At 43.5% G+C, this 18,458-nt stretch overlaps 1 protein-coding gene across 3 annotated transcripts; it reads right to left on the bottom strand.

The window, feature by feature from the left end:
• Positions 1 to 812: 812 nt before the first annotated feature.
• Positions 813 to 17,942, bottom strand: LOC141800350 (multiple epidermal growth factor-like domains protein 8). 3 transcript variants are annotated; one of them, XM_074682808.1, is made up of 37 exons: positions 17,845 to 17,942; positions 16,799 to 16,988; positions 16,529 to 16,692; positions 16,226 to 16,435; positions 15,908 to 16,088; positions 15,536 to 15,624; positions 13,940 to 14,153; positions 13,650 to 13,833; positions 13,209 to 13,354; positions 13,018 to 13,128; positions 12,440 to 12,591; positions 12,223 to 12,324; positions 11,937 to 12,084; positions 11,443 to 11,606; positions 10,878 to 11,066; positions 10,526 to 10,723; positions 10,117 to 10,365; positions 9,837 to 9,955; positions 9,403 to 9,534; positions 9,152 to 9,233; positions 8,947 to 9,065; positions 8,622 to 8,859; positions 8,356 to 8,527; positions 6,532 to 6,695; positions 6,266 to 6,401; positions 5,938 to 6,169; positions 5,737 to 5,863; positions 5,429 to 5,639; positions 4,936 to 5,150; positions 4,648 to 4,843; positions 4,373 to 4,541; positions 4,090 to 4,282; positions 3,830 to 4,000; positions 3,567 to 3,697; positions 3,293 to 3,425; positions 2,487 to 3,197; positions 813 to 2,380 (listed from the first exon to the last, which is right to left on the bottom strand). In XM_074682808.1, the coding sequence occupies exons 1-37, from the start codon at positions 17,869 to 17,871 to the stop codon at positions 2,375 to 2,377; spliced, it is 6,375 nt and encodes a 2,124-aa protein (XP_074538909.1). In that variant the 5' UTR covers positions 17,872 to 17,942; the 3' UTR covers positions 813 to 2,374. The 3 variants fall into 3 exon arrangements, with proteins under 3 accessions (XP_074538909.1, XP_074538910.1, XP_074538908.1); XM_074682809.1 differs by having other exon boundaries at positions 17,855 to 17,904; XM_074682807.1 differs by lacking the exon at positions 17,845 to 17,942 and having other exon boundaries at positions 12,440 to 12,588; positions 16,799 to 17,338.
• Between the last annotated feature and the right edge of the window lie 516 nt (positions 17,943 to 18,458).

The raw sequence follows: 18,458 nt of genomic DNA, 5'->3' as shown, positions 1-18,458 counted from the left end.
CCAAATTCAGAGGGCAATAATGATATCTTTACTCAAGCACAGTGTTCTGATGCTGCGTGTTACTTTTTGGATACAGGTGAATGATACGAAGTATGAAATTGACCATGCAGTCAGCGACAGATTTTAATAGGAAAAGCTGGCTCCATCTTTTTGAGTTACAAAACTATGGTGATTAATGCATTAAAATTCAATTTTTACGCTATGTTAATGTAATACATATGATTCTGATTAATTGACATAAAGTAGAATTGTTTTGGGAAATGGCTATACTGTGTTCTGATGCTAATTCCATTATTTTAGTACCTTTATTTAAATAGTTTTTCTGGCTAAATGCTTTACTATGCTTTTTCTGTAAAGTGACACTGGGAGACTTGAAAGGCACCCCAAATAAAATGTATAATTACAATTACTAATAGATTTCTGGATTGATCTGTAACATTAACATATGCCGCTATACTGTGCTTTTACCTTTTAAAGAATCTAGAGCCTTGCCCCATCACTTAAATCACAAAGTTTTCCTTAAGCTAAAAATTATCTTATGTAAAGTAACCTACCTCTTGCTTATACAGCCTCTGGAACTTTCTGCTTTTTATCTAAGAAGTAAATTTTCCTCTACACTCGGTCCTGAAATTATTCAGTAGAATTTGATGTTTTGAAAACCTCCCTCTCGTGATACTGTGATAACAACTGTCATTTCTCTCATAGTCAAACTGTGATCAGGAGCATTGGGGGAGGCTAAGGCATAGCGTGTCACAACTTGTGTTAAATAGCAAGAGCACGGTGAAACCAGATGAATAAGAATGGAAAAAATATTTAGGCAGAAGTATGTTTAATCGATAATATTTAAGTAAACAGTTGAAAAAAATGTAAAAAGATTTATGCTGTAATAAAAAAACTTCAGCAAAATATTGGTACTACAGAGCGACTGTGGGTGTCGTCATCAGGAACAATCTAATTTTGCATCTTTAAGCATGATACAAGGCACAAGAAGAAGACATCTGATTTCAATTATTGATTGGAACAGCCGATAAAACATATATGATATTGTCATAAAAAAAGTCAAAGTATTTAACCAACTCTGTCAAAAAATGCTCACCAGACAGGTGCCCCACAAGCTGTAATATAGATGACAAACTACAGCTTTTAAAACTTTTTCCTGTTCAATCACTTCTACGTGAGGGTGACAAAGCTGGTCAACCTACTTTCTTAAGGCACACATGAAATCTTTGGTCAAAGGTGTTTTCTGCAAACCCAGATATCTCAGTTTCATTTTTTAAAAATCTCTTTTCTACCATTCATCCTCAAACACATAAAAAGGCTTTTAATTTCTCATGTTAGCAATTTATTACTGGACAGCAAGCTTTAAACACAGAATTATGTACTTGGGCTATATTTTCAATATAAATTTATTTATTATAGTTTGAAGCCAAATAGATTATTTCAACCAAATCTAAATTTAGTTTCTATGAAACGCAGCATGAATGTTCTTAGTTTAATAGTTTTAGTCATTCAATTTTTGAATGTTGGATGTCCAAACTAGTTCATCTCTGATTATTTTCATTTTTGAAAATAAATTTAATCCCCCCTTTTTGACTACTAGTGTTTCATTTTGTTTCTTTGCATAATTGGTTTCTTTTTTCAAGGAGCGAATCTGCACTTTTTAGAGCTGAATTTTGATTCTCACTGCAGTATAGAAGCCTTTCATGAGGTGTGTACAGCTATTTTCCCTGGAGCCAGAACCACTGGTGTATTGTGGAATCCAGGGCCGAAAAAAGGGAACATCCTCTCAGTAAACTTGTGTTTTAAGGTTACCAGGTGCTTTGCTGTCCCTCCACCCCAAAATGACACCTCTCCTCTATCAATGTTTAACTTGATCCGGATCCTTTCAGGACGCTCCTGAATCTGAAGCTCTGTACGCTCAGGTGTTAAAGCAGTGTACACCCCTTTGCTCAGTCCTATGGAGACTTGAGATCCCCTCCTCACTCTAAGTCTGTTCTAAGCACAAAATATTAAGTACATATGAAAATTCAACATTGATGCAATTCCCTTAAAACCAGAAGCATGATATTTTGTGCCAAAATTTAAGTTAATAATCCCCGATAAAATCAAGGCTAAACTTTGTGATCAGACTCCTTGACACATAAACTGCACACGTGAAAAATGACTTAATTGGGTTAAAAATCGCAAATGGTGTAAAAATCAACCATGTAGTCTCGGTGACCTCAATTAGTGGTTTCTGAAGAAGCATCATGCTCTGACAGGTCAGCGCAATCCTGTGTACTGTTGCAGTGGTGATGACCATTTGCACTTTGACCTTCTTCTGGGCAGTGGAGGAAGGACCAGCTGCTGTTTCTCAGAGGACAAACACCTTCGCTCACACCTGGGGGACAAGAGTGGGAGACAGTGAGTGAATCAAAAAAGTATGACGTGAGCGAAATTAAGCAAAAAATACAAAGCTTCAACAGTGAACTTGAGATATTTCTCACCATCATGTCCTCGATGTGGGCTTGGTCCTGTCGCAAAAATAGTAAGCCTTGGGACTCTCCTTGTTTTACATCTGTTCCCACCCCTCTCAGTGCGATGTAGAAGCGGCTGGATTTCAAGGAGTGAACCTCGTGGGGGAAGGTGATGACCACACGATCTCTTACAGCTCGAACGATCAGCACCGTCTGCGGCTTCCACACAGTGATGTAGGTGATAAGTCCCTCTGCTCGTTCCTCTCTGATTTCTCTCTCTGCTCCTGGAGCCTTGGCTTGAAGCTGCAGTGGATTGTGGGAAAGGACAGGACCTCCAAGACTGGATGAAGAATTGGCAAACACCTTAATGGGGGAAGGAGCTGAATCTTTTTCTGTGCCCGTTGTTGTCCCTCGAGTCGCTGATTCCTCCTCTATCTTGATAGTGTGTATCCCTGTGAACCGGTCCACATCCACAATGAAGGTGTCATGAGAGTTGGACACATACACCTCCACCTCCCCAAAAGTTACATCAATAGTGACACGTATGTCCACGTTTGTGAACTTCGGCTGGGCAGCGAAAAAAACAGTGCGCCCCTTGGGAAGGTTACGAATGGTGGGATCATGGAAGCAGTTTGTCTGTGACGTGGGGTCGAAGCAGCACTCAGTGTCCACGTTGAACTGACGGTAGCATTGTCTCCCATTCACAGGTGTGCCATTGAAGGAGTCTTTGCACTTTGCACACTAAATAGAGAATCACAGCAATTAAAATTCAAGAAAAACAAAGTCATATTTTAAAGTCATACAAATGTTTGTGATAACATCTAGCATGTGTATACCTGCTGTCTGTAGCAGTCTTTCCTGTCACTATGAGGGCTGCTGAGGCAGGAGGACGTCTCTGTGTTGTTTTGGCAAGGGCAGCCTGTACCATCATGTTCATTACATGTGTCTGCATGACCATTACACTGACACCTGCATTGAAGAGGAGAAAAAACAAACTTAGAAGAGGAGGAGATTTTCATTTTTAGCTGAAAAAGAACTAAAATGTCTCAGAAATGTGGTTATTATGGACAACTATTACATCAGACAAGGAATGCGCCAAACATTACTTACTTCTCACATTTTCCCTGCAACAGGAAGTAGCCACTGAGGCAACTCTCACACTTGTCCCCTACACTGTTGTTCTGGCAGTTCACACACACAGCATTCTCTTCTGTAGGACCCTCGGACACCCAGTCCTGAATCTGGAAGAGAAGAAGAGAGTTGGAGCCCTTGAAAAGAGTTAAGCACCAGAATATTCAAAAAGAAAAAACACTCCTGGTGTTTCTGTTATCACATATAACCAGAGGTAGGCCACAATAAAAGCAGACACTCACGGTGCTGGGGTCCAGAGGGAAGAGCCTTGGGTTCTCGAGGGCTTTTTTATGTTCATCTCGGGATAAACACACACCACTGTTTCCCCTGCAAAAATCTCGACACGGACGACAAGTGCCGCCCCCTTTCGCAGAGCCTACAAACAGTGGCTTACACTTCTCACAGTGTTTGCCCTGGAGATAAGAGCCAGAATAAATCATCATCACAGGTAAAGGAAAACAAGTTTTTACAGCATGTGCATTTTCTTACTACAAGCACTTACGATAGTGTTATTGTGGCACTCGAGACACACATCAGGTTTGCTAACACCAGCGCAGTTGCTGTGTTTGTTGCAGCTGCACTGAGAGGAGCAGTTATCTCCAACAAATCCAAAGTGACACCGGCAAACTCCAGGAGACATGCACGTCCCGTTCACACAGCCCTGTGCGCACACTGGCTCGCACTGACCAGAGACACTACAGGAGAAAACAGGAGGATGTATTACTCAATTTTTCATTTACAGTGCTAATTCTGCCAAAGGCTCAAACACTGACTCCTGATCTTACCTGCTGAGTATGTAACCATGTTTGCAGGTGCAGTGGTATCCCTGAGACAGGTCGTGGCAATCTTGTGTGCTGTTGCAGTGGTGATGACCATTTGCACATTCATCTTCTTCTGGGCAGTGGAGGAAGGACCAGCTGCTGTTTCTCAGGGGACAAACACCTTCGCTCACACCTGGGGAACAAGAGTGGGAGATAGTGAGTGAATCAGAAAAGTATGAAGTGAGCGAAATTAAGCAAAAAATACAACGTTTTAACAGTGAACTTGAGATATTTCTCACCATCAAGTCCTCCCTGGAGGCAGCGTCCAGCCCCATTTCCACCCCGAGCAGCACACCAGCCACACTGAGGTCTGGCAATGCACTGGGAGCACTGGGTGAGCTGGGAGCACTGAGGAGAGCAAGAGTCTTCCCCAGAGAGCAGGCGACCACACTGACCCGCCTCACATCGCAGGGGCATGAATGAGGGGCTCATGCACTAGAAGATTGGCAAAGAGGTTAACTATTTAAACTAGAATCAGTTAAATAACTCAAAAGTAGTCTGTGTAGTTTGAGAAAAGGCAGTGTTACCTGCTGCAGAGCCATGCTCCACACACAGTGCTGCCAGCCCCCATCAGAGCCTCGGGAGCCCAGACAAAGGCTGCAGTTATGAAGGCTGTGACAAGGTGGAGGGCATGGCATTGGGGGAGAAGACTCCACCTGCATGGGGGAGACGTTAAGGAGGGCGTAGCTGAAACATGTCCAGTCATAGGTGGGGTTCACACTGAGGATGCGCCGTGTTTCACCTAAAAAAGACAAAACACAGTGAATCTTAATCACAAGAACAGCTTACTCATCTATGATATCAGAATATAATAGAGTAGAACAAAAAGTACTTTATTTATCCCTAAGTGGAAATTCAGGAGTCAGAGCAGCAACCAAATAAAACAAAATTATAAATAAATAATGCTAAAAAATATTATACTCAAAATAAATATACACCTGGCATTCTCTAACATATTTTCATATGAGCTGGAAGTTTACAATAAAGAAAGGAAAGGAAATCCATTCCTGTTGTTAGTACCTGTGCGTTTGAACTGGCGTGTCCACATGCATTTTCCAGAAGCTGTACACTTGGGGCAGTCAGAAGCCTCACAGCTGGTCTCAGTGCAGTTGCTGGACAAAAATATTTCTCGCTGGTAGATCCTGCAGTCATGCTCAGATGTACAGCTCACAGAACTGCTGATACAGGCACCTACCGGACAGTTTGTGCACCACTTACACTGCAGAGCCGGCTGGGAAATGCATAGAATAAAAGGTTTTAGTAGACAGACAGTGGCAGGTTTACTCCAAGCTACTTTTTGTGTTACGAGTAGGGATATTGTATATCACCTGTGATGAAGTGGAGAATGTTTTAGGGTGTCTGGCGAGGCATTCACTGCAGGTCTTCAGTCTGCGACACTGATCGGGCTGACGAGGGGTTGGGGAGCAGAGAAACTGGCCAGTGAAGCAGCCCATTCTAAAGGAAAGAGACGGGATACATTTAGTACTATTACTGCATGGTGCTAACAATTTATTCGGCCAATAAATTACCTCTCAGCAGTGTCAGAGGAAGCACAGGTCCCCCTACACCAGAGGCAGCTGCCTGTGGTGGCGTTGCAGGCCTCAGGTGTTTGCATCAGGGCGCAGGGGTCAGAGGGCACAGACAGGGTTAGGAGTCTACCCAGCGTGACACCATTGAAGCCCCCTGACAGAAAGAGACGGCCCTCCCAACTTGTCATGGCAAGAGACACGGAACGGTTTACTGGGTCTCCTACAGCTGAGACTAAAGGAAAAGACAGGGGAATCTTGTCAGCTAAGTAGAGTTGTTTGTCATCACGTGACCATAAATTAGTTTGCTGAAAGATGTGAAGACACTCACCAGGCTGTATCCAGGTGTTACAGTTGATCTGGTACAGAGAAACTGAGTTACTGTAGTCCTCTGCTTCAGTCCTCCCCCCAATAATGACCATGGTGTCTTTGATTAGGGCTGCAGCATGGAAGAAACGAGACAGGGGCTGTGCAGCAAAGACATTGCAGGAAGAAAAGGTAAGTTAACTTCTTTACAAAGCTTTGAGAGACATGCTTGTCAAATGAAACCTACAGGCCTGTAAAATGGGTGGGAACTCGATCAAGTGGAACTCTTACCTTATTACCCTGTGAGGGGACCAGCAGAGACCAGGTAAGGTTGGGGTAGTACAGACTATAGAGCTCTCCTGAGGGCTTCACAGTCTCCATGTGAAAGCGGTACCCTCCGAAAACATAGATGGCGTCAGTCTGCTCATGGTAAACTGCTGAGTGACCATATAAACCTGAGGGAACATTACAGGAAAATGTCAAAAATGACAAATTGACTTCTCTGCAACTGTCTTTGTGTCATTTGTTCAAAACGTTCATTAAAGGGATAGTTCAGTTTATTTGAAGTGGGGTTGTATGAGCTCTATGTGACCACTAAGGACATTAGATACAGTAGAAAGTTGTCTCCTCTCCCTCAGTAAGACACAAACTGTAATCGATGGTGACGAGGAAATAGGCGCTAACAGGGAGAGACCGTACCAAATTCAAAGGCTATTTTCTCTGCCTACAAGAACTAAAATCAAAAAGTAATACCACAGTTTAAGAGTACGCTACATAAAATATTTTTTAAGTGCATTAAGTCTTCGGATATATAAACATTTATCCGGACCTAACTAACTGGTCATGTGTCCTTCCGCGCAGCACTAGTGCGCTCCGTCCCCACTCCTCCTCTCAGCTGTGGGGAATGTAAACAAGCTATGCTTCTGGCGCCGGTTGTAGCCTTGTGTAAGTTTGATCAAGTATCGTAATTCTTTTGTTTGTACTCTAAGGATTGTGAGGCAGCGTAGGAAATTCAAAATGAGTGACTTTGACAGCCACGTTGAAGTTCCATTCACTTAAGAACCAAAAGGATACCTGTATGAACCAGAGTACACAGAAGAGGAGCTGCTACAGATGGCGACTGAAAGGAATACAGAGGAAACATCCGCGGACACTGGACATCAAGATAGAGTCGGAAATACTCAGTGGTGTAAATATCTGAGCTGTGACTCCATGCCCACGGATGCTGAGTGTTACTGCTGTCACGAGTGGAACTTGGTTACAGACACTCTTCAGGATTTGTCTGAGGAGACTGCTGGCTCTCAAGCTGTCTGTATAACTCATCACACAGATTTCCCTGCTCTTCTAAATTCTGGAGTGTCCTGTAACAGCAACAACAACAACAACAGTCGTGGCAGCAGTAACACTCAGCATCTTGATGTCCAGTGTCCGCGGATGTTTCCTCTGTATTCCTTTCAGTCGCCATCTGTAGCAGCTCCTCTTCTGTGTACTCCGGTTCATACAGGTATCCTGTTGGTTCCTAAGTGAATGGAACTTCATCGTGGCTGTCAAAGTCACTCATTCTGAATTTCCTACGCTGCCTCACAATCCTTAGAGTACAAACAAAAGAATTACGATACTTGATCAAACTTACACAAGGCTACAACCGGCGCCCGAAGCATAGCTTGTTTACACTCCCTACAGCTGAGAGGAGGAATGGGGACGGAGCACACTAGCGCTGCGCGGAAGGACACATGATCGGTTAGTTAGGTCCGGATATATGTTTTTATTTCCGAAGACTTAATGCACTTATTATTATTAATATTTATAATATATAATATTTTAATATTATAATATTTTATGTAGCGTACTCTTAAACTGTGGTATTACTTTTTGATTTTAGTTCTTGTAGGCAGAGAAAATAGCCTTTGAATTTGGTACGGTCTCTCCCTGTTAGCGCCTATTTCCTTGTCACCATCAATTACAGTTTGTGTCTTACTGAGGAAGAGGAGACAACTTTCTACTGTATCTAATGTCCTTAGTGGTCACATAGAGCTCATACAACCCCACTTCAAAAAAACTGAACTATCCCTTTAAGTAGTCCTGCGCCTCTACATCCTGATATTATTAAAGAACCTGTAGGTGGTGTGCCGGTATGAGGAGCTATGGTCCAGTTTCCCGTATGAGGGCTGAACTCCATCAGGTGGTGGTTGAAGCCGTTGTCTGGAGAGTAACCTCCAATCAGCAACACAGAGGAGTCTCTGCGCACAGTTAGAGTGTGGCCCGCCACTGGGGGCAGCAGTGAGTTCTGTCAGTGAAAAAAGTATTTAGTCAGGGTAAAAAATTTAATAACCTCTGTTCTTATTTTTCTTTATTTACTCACTGATCAGTTGAGTTCTTACCTTGTGTTCTCTCCAGACTAAGCTGCTGAGATTGAGACTCCAGGTATCCATGGCAACACCATTTTGAGTCACCCCACCCACCACCAACATGAAGCTGTGGCTTGCTGCGAGGCCTCCAGAGTCGGACTCATGACTGGTCAGCAGTGCAGCAGCGTGGTGATAGCGAGCGTCTGGAGTGGAGCCCTCTTCCACAGAGCTTGTTTGCATCTGCGTCCAACGGTGCTCTGCCACAGAATACCTGACCCAACCGGGGCAAAATGCATTATTTTGCATTTAAGGAGGGAGCACGCAATATTAAGTTGCCTAAAATGCTACATGGCCCTACCTGTACACATTTCCCAAAATTCCCTCTGCCAGAGAGAGTCCTCCATACATCCAGAGGTAGCCCTGTGGTCCAGACACCAGAGTGTGGCCCATCCTGTGGAGGAACCTGTGGGCCTGGGTCTGTGGAGCAGTAGTGATTACGTGATTTCTTGAAATGATTTAACTGAATCTTTTGTCTAATGCTTTGTTTTGTGTTCTGCTCTCACCACAGTCAACTGTGTATCAAGCAGTGTTTCCCACACTAGGTTGTTAGAATCCCGAGAAACAGAGCAGTCAGAGCCAGCCCAGCTGTCGGTGCACACACACAGTCCCAGAGACTGATACAGATGCACTACTGTATATGATCAAGCTCTGATCACCAAAATTAACAGAAAACTAGGTACAAGCAAAAATGTCAGAGTTATCATAGCTTCCAATTATAAAATGTAGGGAAGGCTTAAAAACCTCTATATTTTACCTGTTGTACCAGTCCCTGCACTCTCCATAGGGGTATTTTGTGAGATAGGCAGCAAAATAGAAGCAGGTCTGGGCTGATTCACACCATGCACACTGGCTGGAGTTGGAGAGGCATTCACCACATGTCTTCCTCCTGAAAAAGATAAGGAGATGTTTGAAGTGAGGGGGACACTGAGAGTGAGTTGTAGCTATTCAAAAATGGTATTTTTGTATAAAAGTTACACATTGATCAGCCATAACTGTTTACATGTGAAGTGAGTTACAATGGTCAACACTTTGCAGTGGCACCTGTTTGTGCACATGGAGCAAAGGTCTGTAAATTTTTATCCACACTCCACTGCAATTTTTTTGTGAGGCTGTAAAGCTTTATACATACAAAATATTAGGCAGGGAGTCTTGATTTTATGACTAATCATTGTAGCTTTTCCAACTCACTGATTGCAGACTTTAGGGCATCCTCTTGGATCCCGAATGGAACCATCTAGTTTTCCTCGTCGACTGCACTGGTAGTCTCCTTTCTTGCTGGAGTTAATCTGCCACTCACAATAAGGGTCCTGTTGGCCAGAGTTAGCTTTGCATTACTACTCTAAAATTTGGTTCATGGAGGTCATCATCAGTTATCAATTAAACCTTGATCCCTCTTAGACACAATGAAAACAGACTGCTTCTTATACTAGTGAAATATTAATATATATTATAATTCAGGGTGATGTACCTGAGTACAAGCAGAGCAGTCTCTGTATTCTTCACACAAGGTGCAGTGCTGCGGTGCCAACAGCAGATGGCGCTGACCTTCCTCCTTCTCTACTTCAGGGCAGGGCTCAAGGTCTGGGCTGTCACGCAGCAGGCAGCGGGACAAAGACGGGCACCAGCCGCAAGACTGGTCAGCCAGACAGGCCAAACAGGACATGTACCCTGAGCAGGAACCTGAGCGGTAGGGCTCCAGAAACAAGAAGGAGATCTCCTAAAATGAAAGCAAATTATGGGGAAAGAAAAGAGGGTATGAGGTCAGCTGGTTTGTTCCACTGAATGAGACTCATTGTGTAGAAAAATGACAGAAATGCAAAAGAATAAACCTCTTTTCTTTTGTGGAGAAGCATGGGTTTAAAAATCACAGTACTTACACTCCCTCCGGGCAATGTTCTGTTCCAGATCAGGGCCATTTCGCTGGTCTGTCCAGAGCCTGAGTTGTTGAGGTAACCCTCAGCCTGAACAAGATAATGGTTCCCTCTGGTCAGGTTAGAGAACAGTTTACTCCCATCTGACCGAGACAGCAGCTTCAACTCATTCTCCTGCTGGGCTGCCCAACGACCCACCACCTCCTGCTCGGTTAGATGGCAGAGAAAATGTAGAAGAGTATTTTAAATACAGTTTGTCTTTATATATATTTCACAAAAGAGTTTATGTATCCAGTTTATTTTTCAACCACTGACTGGATAGAAAATAAACTGAATGGTTCATATGCCTTTCCCTCACCAGCTGGCTTGAATTGGGTCCAGTAGCCATTCGAGCCTCAAAGTGGAGCCTCTGGATACGAGCCCACATCGAGACAGTGTCTGTGGGAGGGGCTCCCCACAGTGGGTGGATAAAGCCCCTGAACTGTAAAGCTACATCCATTTCCGTAGTTGGGCTCAAGATGATGGTGGTGCTGCGGAGGATGGTAACCTGGTGAAAGGAGTGAGGAGGATGGAGGATAGTGGAGGGTGGAGACACATCAACAAAAGCACTATTCTCTACAAATTTGCTCCACAGCGATTCACAGACTACTCAAAAAGTTTTTTCTCTATGAGCATACTGAAAAACAGACAGTGAGGAAAGAACAGAAAAAGAGACATGAGCTAAGGTGTCTGGGTGTTAGCAAGCTAAGAGCACAAAGTACAAAAAAAAACGAGAAAAGAAACAAACATATGAGTGAATTTGGGGAACTAGATTGAATTTTAAAGCAATGCTGGAGGAAGGAAGGAGGGATAAGTATTAGTGGAGAGGGGAGTAAATGAAACCACAGCTGGTACAGTTAGCACTTAAGATTTGGACTCCGTACCTTGTCAGGCTGGGAGTCGTTGCGGGGGTGCTGGAAGGTGAGCAGGTGCAGTCCCGGGACATAGTTCTCGGTGCGACAGGAGTGGAGGGAGGTGAGGAAAAGGGTACGCTCCCCCCACCAGCCGTACGCCCCTGAGATCTGGTCCACACGGCACGCACTTCGATCTGTGAGACCGAGAGGGAGAGGTCAGCACAAAAGGAACACACCTGACCTCTTAAAATCTCATCATACAGCAGCCTGATCTGGGACTCCTGTGTGCGTGCTCCAAAAGAGTGCGACCACATGACCTCATTGCACTAAAGAAAGCTGTGATTGGGCAGGAAAGTCAAATCATCGTCTGAGCAACTTGCCCAATCTCAGCTGGGTGCAATCAAGCCAGTGTTCTCAGTTTTTGAAACACACCACACAGGAGTCGAATCCCTCCCATGTCAGCACCCAACATGTCCTTTTTAACCCTTCTCTTCTGCCCTCCTTCCTCCCTCCCTGGGTCTCACCTGACACAGGTAGGCAGGACTCAGTCTGAACACACCAACCAAACTCCCCCGGAGCACGGGCAAGGGAAGCTGGGGTGCCACTGAACACCAGACATGACTGGCAATCAGAGAGGAAGTGAGCCAGGCCCAGGCAACCAGGACTGCCACACTGAGGAAATACAACAAAAGGTTATTAATCCCAACATCACCTCACAAATGTTCACACAGACAGATCAGAGGAAGTATATGACAGAATACAAAATGCATAATCAGTGAATAACTAAAGACATGAAAGTTAAAAAATTACCGGATTAGTGAACTGGTACTCTCGACAGCGACCTTCACACCAGCTGCACTCTGGATTCTTAAGGCACATACTTTCATCAAGTGCCTCAGCACAAACAGCATCCTGGTTAAAACAAACAGATACAAATTAAAAGTTAAAGAGTCCTGATCTCTCACCTTCTCTCAGACTGAGCATAGATAAATCTGCCACTCCTTCCTGATATGAAACTTTCACTCACCCTGTCGCCTTGATCACTACTGACAAAAAGTGGTACTTTGTACGCCACCAAGTCTCCACGAGCAACACCGCTATAACCACCAGCAACCAGCAGCACTCGTCCCTCCATCACAGCAGCAACATGTGAATAACGGCCTCGCACAGTATCTCCTCCTAGGGCAAAAATAAAGTTTTATCAGCCCAGGTGCTGCAGAAGTGAAAATAAAATAACTGAATGGATGAAAGTTGGAGTGTGAGAGTTGAAGTGTGGGATGCACTGATTAAGGAAATCAGATGCTGTTGTTAAAAACAGACTCTGATAGTGAAGCTATTTGTCTTTTTGTTTGTTAGCCTTCTTTTCTGTCCCTGATCCCTTATCATCTGGGCCACAGATCCTTACAAATCTCAAGTGTGAATCGTGTTCAAAATTGTCTTTCTGGCCTATATTACAAAATCTTTGAGTAAGCCAATGTTAATAACTGCTTTACAATCAGTTATATACCAGTCATTCATTTTCTGAATACCAGTCATATACTCCTATTTAATGCCACATTGTTAACTATTCCTAAACAGCGTGAATACTGGCTGAATAAAACTTACTGAGTGACCATCTCTCCCCTCCAGACACCCATTGGTGACAGCCCAGATGGTAAAAGAAGATTTCTTCATCGTAGCACTTCTCCTCTTGGTAATGAATATGGACATTCCCCCCTATTAGGGACACACAGGCAGGAATCAGATTAATACACACAGACAGCGCAGGGTTGATTACTTCATTTCCTCATGCTCACCATAAACCACCATGTAGTTGCCAATCACAGTGGCTGTGTGAAAAGCTCTCTCTCTGGGACCTGTTGCTGGGAAACCAGAATGAAAGGAAGTCCAAAACCGCCTGTCCACATGGAACACGTCTGAGTTGTTCACCCGCACACTAAACCTTAAAAAGCACAAGAGTAAAAGTATTTTTAACATCCAGATAGATTTCTTACTATTTTCTACCTCTCCTGCTACCTTCACAGAGGTAATTTAAGTGTTTTCTTTCAAGAAGCATTGTTTATGTGACATTCCAAGTGAGCACAAAAAAGGCAGAAATATTAATTCTGCAACACCGAAAAAATCAAAAGCATAAAGGACGGATTTAACTCCCATTTTTAACAATGACATAAAAACAAGTGTGTAGAAAAATGTGCATAACTTGTAGTAAGTATGCTCCCGTATGAGATAGTGTGTACCTGGCAGTGGTTGGATGGTGGCCACCATAGACCAGCAGAGTCCTGGATGGACTGTGAAACACCATCGAGTGTCCCGCGGTGGCTGGGGGCTTCCCACCAGTTGGCTTAACAGTCTCCCAGCGTCCAGAGCCGTGTAGGCCAAACCGATACAGAGAGGAGGAAAACATATCCTCCTCTGTGCGACCTGGCCACCACGAAGAGAAAGAAAATAAAGAAGCTGCATGAGCAAAACTTATTGTTTTAGAAATGACTGTTGATGATGCAAACCCAGGATATAGTGTGAACCCCACCTCCAAAAACATAGAGATAATTGTCCACAACAGCTGCAGCATGATTGGCCAGTTTAGGAGCACCGTGTGAATTGGAAAAGCCGAGCTGTTGCCAGTCATCATGAAGTGGCCGGTACATCCAGACATCATTTGCCAGGGAGCCATCCGCCAGCTCTCCTCCAAAGAGAACCATGTTACCCATCCACTCTACAGCAGTGTGGGAGTGACGCGCCACCTGACAACACCAAAGAGGAAAACCAGAGGATGAAAAGCAAAACAATGACAGAAGTACTTCTAATATTGTTGACTTTGTTTACATGAACACAAAAAGAAGATTTTTGCATACTCAGTTAACCTGATAAATATTAGAAAAAGACGTAATTGTTTTGCAATGATTGGTTATTTGTGTGAATGTGCATGTGTAACCGGCTGGGCGGCGGTGATGTGCTGCAGCTGGGGCGGAACCCAACAGTTGTTCCGGGGGGAGATAAATTTCGGCCGGACATACAGCTCAGTCCTTGTTTCCTTCCGGGACCGGAGCAGGTATGAGCTGTATGTTCAATGATAGCTGTTTGCCTGTACAGTAATTATTTTATTGTCGTTGAAGGGGTTGGTACGGCGGCGTAAGCCTCGACGTGTCAGTGCTGAGACGGTGAAGCAGAGCCCAGTGTTACGTGCGGGGTAGCACTGGAGTGAGGTTGGAACAGCGGAGGTAACAGAAGCATTAGCTCACACAGTCATGTATCTCTCTGTTTACGGTGAATTAAGCTCCGGTTCTCTTTTACAGTTTGCCACTGTTGCCTTGTCTTTTTCCCTTGTCTTTTTGGTTTGTTTTCTTGTCTTTTTTCCCTTGTTTTTTTGGTTTGTTTTCTTGTCTTATTGGTTTGTTTTCTTGTCTTTTTTCCCTTGTCTTTTTGGTTCGTTTTCTTGTCTTTTGCCCTCGTCTTTTTCCCTTGTCTTTTTGTTTTTTTTTCTTGTCTTTCTCGCTTGTTTTTCTAGCCTTATCTTCCTTGTTTTTTTTCTGTTCATATTCCCGTTTGTTCTTTGTTAGCTTTTGGTCACCTTAGTTACGTTACATCTCAGTTGTTGCTCCTTAAGTATGTTCTTTTGGTCTCTAAGTCAATCTTTGGTTTAGTTTGTAGAGACACTGCTCAGGTGACAGCTTGCAGGGACGCTGCTCAGTGAGCTAGTTAGCTTTGGATGTCTGTTGGGGTGACTGAGGGAGGCAGACCTTTCATTTGTGTGCATGTCTACCTAGAACTAGTTGTGTTTCAGTGTTTATGGTCTGTCTTAACCAGTTTCTCTCATCCATCCAGGGGTGTCTGCTCAATTTACATCCTGGAGTTTATTTTTGTGCTTATTTATGAAATAAAGAAACAGATTTTTATATTGTGATAAAGAAAATAAAGCTTGTATTCATATTTTTCTAACACTGCTTCTGTATTCATTTGTGCACTTGCCTGGGTTATCTTTAAAGGGGAAACCCTCTGTTGAAGGGTCATAGATTGTTGACAAAATTTTATACTCTTAAGTTGAAAGTCCTAAGGTGGCGTTGTTGGTACTTTTAACACCAGAAGTCCCTCACCAGTCCTAACTTGGTCACACATGTGTACTCACAGGAGAATGACCATAAGACCTGCTATCCCATTGGTTGGATGTGAAGTTATATTTGATCAAGTCACCAAGAGCTCTGTTCAGGTCAAACCCTGGAAAAAGTAAAGTCATTTACATACACTGATTTGATAATCATTGAAAACACTCTCAGACAAAAGTAAAGACTGAGGCGAAAAAGGGGACAACACCTTCAGCTAACCCCCAGATGTTTAGTCAATACTTGGCCCTTTAACATAAACTAAGTAATAAACAGTGTCAGAAGCCACAATAATGAAGATATACTTAAAGGTGATATTGATAATTTACAGATAATGAGTTATATACAACATCATTTAAACAGATATATGCAGAGCATACAGATTTTGTCCCTCTTACCGCCAAACAAGTACATGGCTCCAGCAGAGGACAGGTACACACCAGCAGAACCTGTCCTAGGAGGTGTGTAAGGGTTTTCTTCACTCACACGCCACCACTGCCCAGCCCCACTGTCATCATGGAAACTAAGCTGGCAGCTATGACCTAAAAAGCCAGGGTTGCACTGGCAACGTTCTCCTTTCTGAGGTGAAACACAGAGAATTAAATACTTGAATTTGTATAAACATTTTTTAAGCTGCACATCATAAATGTTTTTAAATAAGGATGAGTGGCCATTTAGCTGTTTGTAATGTGATTATTTAACCTCCCCACTCTTACCTCGTCACATTGGCCATTTACTGCACAGGCCTGGGAGCAAAGAGGGGTTGTACAAGCTGCTCCTCCCCAACCCTGATGACAGTGGCACTTTAATGTAGAAGGATCACAGCGGCCATGCCCACCACAGGCTCCAGGGCACAAAGAGAAGGTGTAGGTAGCATTGAAGCCCAGCAGGTTGTAATCAGCATCACTGAAGAGATGGAGCAGCATCTGAAATAAGAATGTTTAATAACAGACATAAAGTTATTAAGTTTTATAGTTAGACTGTATCAGAGTTCCTCTCATCTCGTTCCAGTTGGTTACCTTCCCAGACTTGGCCTCGATAGGTTGAGGCAGAGTGTTTCCACTCAGACTAGCCAGGAGAGGGCTCTGATAGGAGTCTCCATCATATACAAACAGGTAGTCATGGGTACACTCTGTGTCCATGAAGGTGAAATGTAAGACAATGCGATGACTGTTGTTGGGAGCTAGTGAACAAGAAAATGAGTGGGAATAAGAAAATGAAAAGTTAAACATTTAGGTATGCACATTTTAATGTTTCCTGAACTGTAACAGTATTTTAGCTCAGAATACCTTTGATTAGCCACTCGCAGTTCCCATTAACAGAGTAGTTTCCTGGCCCATCTGTGACGTACCCTGGTGGTCCCCTTAACACCTGCCTATGGCCCTTGCAGTCCCCTGCCCGACACACAGGTGACCCAGCCAACAACAGGACCACCAGGATAGCAGAGACAGGGAGCGGGGAGGCCATCACTGGCAAAGCCTGGATGATGTGAAGCAAAACGTGAGAAAGAATCATCTAGTTAGACAAATTGCCATCATAAATATGTAACAGAATTATTCTGCAAAGGACGACAACCCGAGCAATCAGTCAAGATCCTGATAGACCACACAAAAAAGATCTATGCCCATCGGATATTGAGGATTATTTCTCTGGGAAGCCAAGGGTCAAACTGTTTCAGGTAACCCATGATTCCCTCTATAGGTAGTGATATATCTCTACACAGACAGATCTCTCACAAGATTTTGGTATGGACCTCCAGGTTTGCTGCAAATCCCCTTAAACAGTAGAATTAAATAGATTTTCAGTCGCCAATGTAACCGTTAACAGCTTGATGTTAGCGTTATATGCAGACATCTGCGTACCAGTCGCCTAAAAATGTAAATAGTATTACACCGTGAATTTGAAAAATAAAGTGTTGCGCAAGAGCATTGCTAATAAATCAGCATGTCTTTAATTAGAAGCATATCATACAAATAATCATATCTAGGAAGCGTACTAGCATCTAAAAGCAGGGGTCCCCGCAGGCTATCTAACTAACTAACTAAATGTCTACGAGTGCTAAGACTGACAGCTAGCTGAACTAGCTCGTCGCAGCTGGTTCAGGGTCCCTGCAGCCCTGGATGGGGCTACCACACTGCAGTGCTAGGCTAGCCTCTTCGATAGCTAACAGTTGCGGCTCAGACGGATCCAGATGCGCAATCGTGAGCAGCTGCAAATTCAACCAATTCAAGTCATTATTTCCTGTACTTCATCGTTCCGTGACCACAGAATCATGATACAAGTCTCGCCCATTACATTGCTTGGAGAGCTACTGACTAACGGCGGAACAAGTTACAGAATCTTGCCGATCGCAGCAGCCCATTCTCGGGACAGATGTCCGTTGTTTTGGTGTTTATGACAGGCTAGCACAACCAGTGGTTGACAACACAGAAGACAGCGCCGCAAGTGATATAACCCACCACTGCCATCCAGTGGAGAGAAAAAAAAACGTTTTAACATCTGGATAGAGCATTGGACAGTCTACGGTACAGAGCCAACTTGGAACTTATTTGTTGTTATCAAATCCAAATAAGTCAAAGTAAGATTCATGACTTCAGATCAGTTGGCCTGTCTGAAACACATCATTGTCACCAACACCTTTGAGACTCCCAAGGCACTTAACAACCCAGCAGTCAAACAGCTCCTCCACAATTGGAGCTATGAAGTTGTGTTTCATTTTTTCAGCATCACAATTTTCTTGTTTGTTTTGGACTCTGAAACTGACCTTAATCTCCAGCAATAAAGAACAGAGCAGGGAGTTCTGTAGCACAGTAAGAGTAATCTCCTTCCAAAAAAAACTAGTACATTTCAGCATTTTAGCCATAGATGTTAAATGACATGGAGTATAATTTCCATCTCTGTCAAGAAAAACCTTTAAATGGTCACATGAATAGAATAAATACATATATG

Source organism: Halichoeres trimaculatus, unplaced genomic scaffold (genome assembly GCF_033239565.1).
Source record: "Halichoeres trimaculatus isolate MK-OKI-2021-1 unplaced genomic scaffold, fHalTri1.1 fHalTri1_scaffold_12, whole genome shotgun sequence".
Taxonomy (NCBI): domain Eukaryota; kingdom Metazoa; phylum Chordata; class Actinopteri; order Labriformes; family Labridae; genus Halichoeres; species Halichoeres trimaculatus.
This window is presented reverse-complemented; position numbering and strand designations above follow the sequence as displayed.